The 6,661-nt window shown below is 44.1% G+C and overlaps 1 protein-coding gene across 2 annotated transcripts in view; it reads left to right on the top strand.

Moving 5' to 3' along the window:
- Positions 1 to 1,417: 1,417 nt before the first annotated feature.
- Positions 1,418 to 6,661, top strand: part of dcaf15 (DDB1 and CUL4 associated factor 15) — a 17,107-nt gene continuing 11,863 nt past the window's right edge. For both annotated transcript variants that reach the window (XM_063010653.1, XM_063010654.1), the window contains exons 1-6: positions 1,418 to 1,540; positions 4,040 to 4,137; positions 4,236 to 4,374; positions 5,916 to 6,022; positions 6,151 to 6,293; positions 6,374 to 6,532. In XM_063010653.1, coding sequence (XP_062866723.1) covers positions 1,445 to 1,540; positions 4,040 to 4,137; positions 4,236 to 4,374; positions 5,916 to 6,022; positions 6,151 to 6,293; positions 6,374 to 6,532 — 742 coding nt within the window. In that variant the 5' untranslated portion in view covers positions 1,418 to 1,444. The remainder of the gene's footprint in view (positions 1,541 to 4,039; positions 4,138 to 4,235; positions 4,375 to 5,915; positions 6,023 to 6,150; positions 6,294 to 6,373; positions 6,533 to 6,661) is intronic.

The raw sequence follows: 6,661 nt of genomic DNA on the forward strand, positions 1-6,661 counted from the left end.
GAAGTCAGTCAGTAAGTAAGAAAGTTTGTAAGTAAGAAGTAAGTCAGTAAGTAAGAAAGTTTGTAAGTAAGAAGTAAGTCAGTAAGTAAGTAATTCAGTTAGTAAGAAGTCAGTCAGTAAGTAAGAAAGTTTGTAAGTAAGAAGTAAGTCAGTAAGTAGGTAATTCAGTTAGTAAGAAAGTAATTAAGTCAGTAAGTAAGAAAGTTTGTAAGTAAGAAGTAAGTCAGTAAGTAAGTAATTCAGTTAGTAAGAAGTCAGTCAGTAAGTAAGAAAGTTTGTAAGTAAGAAGTAAGTCAGTAAGTAGGTAATTCAGTTAGTAAGAAAGTAATTAAGTCAGTAAGTAAGAAGTCAGTCAGTAAGTAAGAAAGTTTGTAAGTAAGAAGTAAGTCAGTAAGTAGGTAATTCAGTTAGTAAGAAAGTAATTAAGTCAGTAAGTAAGAAGTCAGTCAGTAAGTAAGAAAGTTTGTAAGTAAGAAGTAAGTCAGTAAGTAAGTAATTCAGTTAGTAAGAAGTCAGTCAGTAAGTAATTAAGTCAGTAAGTAAGTAAATAAGAAGTAAGTCAGTTAATCACTTAGTAAGTAAGAAAGTAATTTAGTAAGTCAGTAAATAAGTAGGTTAGTCAGTAAGTAAGAAGTAAGTAAGTCAGTTAATCACTTAGTAAGTAAGAAAGTAATTTAGTAAGTCAGTAAATAAGTAGGTTAGTCAGTAAGTAAGAAGTAAGTAAGTCAGTAAATAAGTAGGTTAGTCAGTAAGTAAGAAGTAAGTAAGTCAGTTAATCACTTAGTAAGTCAGTCAGTAAGTAAAGCAAGTAAGTAAATGTGTGTGTGTATTTGTTGCCCGGGGATAGATTGATACCATATCCATATCCATGGTGTCGTCGCCTCACAGCGAAAAGGTCCTGGGTTCGATTCCTAGGTGGAGCGGTCCTGGTTCTTTCTGTGTGAACTTTGCATGTTCTAAACACATGCAGTCAGGTTAACTGGAGGTACAGAAATGACCCTAGGTGTGAGTGTGTGTGTGTGGGTGAATGTGTGTTTGCCCCGTGATGGTCGTGCGACCTGTGTAGGGTGTTTCCTGTGTTTTGCACAGTGAATTGGACCCACCGCGACCTTGAATAGGATGAAGCGGTGATAAAACAGACCATTAATTATAATAAATGATTTATAATAAAGTATTATTGTTATTATTATGATAAATATTAATATTTGATGTTAATATTATTAATGTCATTAATATCATTAATATTATTATAGATCGTTTTTAGACATCAACGAAGTGATTGGATGATGGAGATTCAGAACTGTCCACTAAGAAGCGGCTATTTATTTGACTGACGTGTCAGCCGACCAATCAGCGCGCTATAAATCACGCCAACCAGCCAATCCCTTGATCAGTTCGGCTGGAGAATAGGCGGTCCGAAGGATTTTTTTTGCAAAGAGGAAAAATGGCGCCCAGCTCGAAATCGGAAAAAGACGATAACAAACAAAAGCAGCAGAGGAAACAAAAAGAGCACATAGTGAAGCTTTTAACGCGCAGGAAGGTGAGAGATATGGACATTTTGATCAATACTTCAATTTACGCGTATTGACGTGTTATGGGAGGCTTAGAAAATGAAACGGACGGTTGTTGGGAAGCTAAGCTAATAGGATGTGTTCCAAATAGCACTCTGTAGAACACCTAGTGCACTTAGTAGTGGTTAGGCGTTATTATTTGATGGGTCAGTAAGTGCGCATAAGTAGGGTATTAGAGGCGAATTGGAATACAGCCTCAGACTTCTCTGTATTCACAGGTAGCGAAAACTGCTACTTGAAACTAGTTAACAGCTTTTGTGTTGTCTACAAATTATAAATATTAATTATAATTAATTAAAAGTCAAATTAAATTAATTTAGAATCATAATATTATATAGTTTTAGTCAGACTTGGCGAAGTTAGCTTCAATGGTAAACAACAATAAGACACTTATTGTGCAGAACTGGACGTGTTTATCATAACACAGGGACGGGCGATATATCGAATGCGATTATTTAGGTTTATATTTCATTTTATATCACGTTAAAGTGTGTGTTTGCACTGATAGTAGGTACATTGTTGTTGAATTTGCATCATATTTCCTCCTTCATATTACTCCTTCGTTTTTTATTACAAATAAAAAAAAATCATTTAACTCATTTAGGGCTGTCATGCGATTAAAATTTTTAATCGAGATTAATCACGATTAATCGCAAACTAATAATTAAGCAAAATTTGAACACTTATGCACATTTTTATTGCAAGAACCATTTCCAGATGCCACACCAGTGGTGTAACTAGGAGCTCATGGGCCCCAGTTAAAAAAAAAAAAAAAAAAAAAAAAAAGTTGGGCCCCCTCAACAAATTGCACATGCTGATGGCTGAACAGAATGAATTAAAAGTCACTCAGAAGTTACACTTCCTGCCTCTGGTATTTCTAATGCACAGTTTTAGTTTTTTTAGTTGTACTTAAATTGTAATATAATAGAAATGACTTGGCGAGTGCAGCCAGGGTGGAGGTGGGGGGGCAGTGAGGTGAGTGGTTGAGTTCATGTCGTGGAGGACCCCAAAAACCCCCCCACCTCCCCTTCCCTGGGCCCTGGTGCTTAAGCTTTCTGGCTAACCCAGAAATCATGCTTTCAAAATGTTTTGATCTAATATAAGGCATCAATAACAAAACACAGATACGATTATTTCATAGATCTATTAAGAAAACCTTTTAATACTGTGTTTGTGCAGAAACATGACTGGGAAATACTGTTCTACATTACCATTTAAACACCAATAAATACCTGAAACAGTCAAGTTACAAGACATTATATACTATATAAGTGATTGACTGTAGCTATAAAAAGTGTTAATTAAAACAGTCCATGTAAACGTTTAGTCCATATAAATATCAGATACGAATGTGTTTTTAAAAGACTACAGTACAAACATCACAAATATAAATCATGTATATAACCATGTGATAGAATAACCTGAATAAACTGTAGAGACCGGAGGGGGAGGAGGCGGAGCTACGCGGTTTTGATGGACAGCTCTAGCAGCCAATGGAGATACTCGTTACAGAGATCGCGTGATTTCATTCATCTTTTCATCAACACGTAAAAATAGTGAAAACCGCTACAAGTAGTTTATCATCGGACAGCGACGATAATTTATGACTTTTTTCTGTTTGACTGCGCTGGCGGGTCACGATTAATGCAGTTTAAAACAGAAGATGCGGCCCGTATAAAGTCCGATCCGGTGTGGACCGAACACCCCGGTCCAGTGTGATCCATCTAACATAACGTTCTGTGTACAGTTCATCTGAAATACAGCTCATTACCACGGAGACACACATTTATATGCCAAATAAAAATAGTTCGATTAGGGATGTAACGATTCACGATACTGGGTTCACGATACGATTCATACAGCTACGCAAAACAATTTTGAAAACCCCGAATCTGGCAACCAGACGTATAGCGCCGGTGACGTCAACCAGGCGAGGTGAATAGCGCCGGCGCCCTCTGCTGTTCAGAGTGAATATCGATTCATCGTACGTGTCAAATCGATTTGAATCGTGTCTTGTAGCGCGTGGTTACATCCCTACCCACGTGTATCTGTGTTCATCTGGATTCTCGACTCCCTGTTTCACTTTTAAACTTGTGTTACGGCTCCAGCTGCTGAGCGACGCTGAGAATCAGAATCAGCTTCTCCCAGAGTCTAAATAAAGCTTCTGGTTCAGAATAAAGCGTCAGCAGCACAAGTTCCTCCACTAATGAAATTCCTCACTCGCTGTTTTACTACAATAAGTCACGCTAAGCTTTGGCGCAAAAGCGGTCTCATGTGAATGCGCCGGTGCTGAACGGAATACGATATTCCAAGAAAGAAGCGTAAGGACACAATGAATAAGTGCAGCTTTGACTGGACGCATTAACTAAATACCCCAGGGGTAGTGGGCTGATGTAAGTTACCCGTTTACCACCAGAGCATTAATACCGGGAACGTTCAGCGATTTTCCTTCCGTGTCCCGTTTCCAGATCTCCGGTCAGCTCTCTCAGCGGCTCTTCCGGAAGCTTCCGCCGCGCGTCTGCGTCCCGCTGAAGACCATCGTGAGCGAGGAGTTTTTCCAAGCCGGGTGAGCGTGAGCCGGCTATATAGATGCGCTTCGTGGATATACAATCACTGTCTGTAATCCTTCTGTCTAACCAGCCTTTTTGTGCCCCTTGGTTTCAGTCACATCTTCCTGGGCTTCACCAAGTGCGGCCGCTACGTTCTGTCCTACACCAGCGACTGCGGCGAGGACGACGACTTCTCCTTCTACACCTACCACCTGTACTGGTGGGAGTTCAACCTGCACAGCCGCCTCAAGCAGGTGAGCACGCTTCCACCGCCTTAGCGACATCCTAGCGTTCACCTGGGATACCTTAGCAACCGCCTAGCAACACTCAAGCAGCCAGGTGGGATGCAGCCTCCTACTAGACAGATGGCGCACTGTCGCAACCGCCTGAAATACCATAGCGACGCGTTAGCAACATCCTAGCGTTCACCCGGGATACCTTAGCAACCGCCTAGCAACAACAGGGATGCAATTAAGATCCCCATATCAGCCTCCTATCAGACAGATGGCGCACTGTCGCAACCGCCTGAAATACCATAGCGACGCCTTAGCAACATCCTAGCGTTCACCCGGGATACCTTAGCAACCGCCTAGCAACAACAGGGATGCAATTAAGATCCCCATATCAGCCTCCTATCAGACAGATGGCGCCCTGTAGCAACCGCCTGAAATACCATAGCCACGCCTTAGCGACATCCTAGCGTTCACCTGGGATACCTTAGCAACCGCCTAGCTACACTCGAGCAGCCAGGTGGGATGCAGCCTCCTACTAGACAGATGGCGCACTGTCGCAACCGCCTGAAATACCATAGCGACGCGTTAGCAACATCCTAGCGTTCACCCGGGATACCTTAGCAACCGCCTAGCAACAACAGGGATGCAATTAAGATCCCCATATCAGCCTCCTATCAGACAGATGGCGCCCTGTAGCAACCGCCTGAAATACCATAGCGACGCCTTAGCAACATCCTAGCGTTCACCCGGGATACCTTAGCAACCGCCTAGCAACAACAGGGATGCAATTAAGATCCCCATATCAGCCTCCTATCAGACAGATGGCGCCCTGTAGCAACCGCCTAAAATACCATAGCGATGCCTTAGCAACAAACTATCATTCACCTGGGATACCTACCTTATCAACCTAGATACACCCAAGCAGCCTCCTAGCAGACAGGTGCTGCCCTGTACCATAGCGACGCCTTAGCAACATCCTAGCGTTCACCTGGGATACCCTTAGCAACCGCCTAGCAACACCCAAGCAGCCAGGTGGGATGCAGCCTCCTAGCAGACAGGTGCTGCCTTGTAGCAACCGCCTGAAATACCGTAGCAATGCATCAGCAACATCCTACCAATCATCTAGTATACCTTAGCAACCGCCTAGCAACAACCGGGATGTAATTAAGATCCCCATATCAGCCTCCTAGCAGACAGATGGCGCCCTGTAGCACCCGCCTGAAATACCATAGCCACGCCTTAGCAACATCCTAGCGTTCACCTGGGATACCCTTAGCAACCGCCTAGCAACACCCAAGCAGCCAGGTGGGATGCAGTCTTCTATCAGACAGATCCGCCTGAAATACCATAGCAACGCCTTAGCAACCTGTCTAGACGCATTTTGTAGCAACTACCTGGAAACAAAAGTATTGGGGGGGACACACCTGATCCGTTTGATATTTTAACGCATTTTGGCCCCAGCCATCACTGACAGGTTTCATCAATCGATTTTAGAAAGGGAAACGATATGACTAACGTTACGTAACATTCCGCCGACTCGTCTCTGCCCCCCTCTGCCCCAGGTGCACCACGTGCGTCTGTTCGCGGGCGAGGACATCTACAGCGAGCTCTACCTGACCGTCTGCGAATGGCACAACGACCACTCCAAGATCGTCATCTTCGGCTTCAAGTCAGAACCGCTCTCTTCTCATTGGTTAATCTTGGCGGGGTGGGCGGGCCGGATAAGTCCCGTGTTGTGCACGGTGTAGTAGCATGTCGTGTGTTTTTAGCTTACGAAAGTTTGTGTTTGTGCGTCAGTACCCGCAGCAGCACGGCGCTGATGAACATGATGATGAGCGACGAGAATAACCGAGACATCTACATCACCATCGCCGCCATGCCTCCCGCCCAGCGCTGCCAGCGGTGCTGCCCCGTTCCCACGGCGTCCACCATACGCACGGGTACGAGCAGCGGCCGCCGTACACACACGCGCTATACGAGCCGGTTCTCGTTCTGACCGCTGTTCCTCCTGCCGCTGTAGGTGGAGAGTGTCTGGAGCACGGCTATGTGCTGAACGCTCGCTATCAGGTGGTCTATCCCTTCCCCACCTTCCAGCCGGCGCTGCAGCTCAAGAAGGACCAGGTCATCCTCCTCAACACCAGCTACTCCCTGGTGGCCTGCGCCATCTCTCTCTGCGACGGTCAGTTCCTCCGAGTCACGACATTACTGAGATTAAGATTCAGATCTTATCAATCATTTAGTCATTGAATCATTTATACTGAGGGTCATGTTAAAAATACAGGAAACAGATTCACATCTTATGAGTCAT

Source organism: Trichomycterus rosablanca, chromosome 15 (assembly GCF_030014385.1).
Source record: "Trichomycterus rosablanca isolate fTriRos1 chromosome 15, fTriRos1.hap1, whole genome shotgun sequence".
Classification (NCBI taxonomy): domain Eukaryota; kingdom Metazoa; phylum Chordata; class Actinopteri; order Siluriformes; family Trichomycteridae; genus Trichomycterus; species Trichomycterus rosablanca.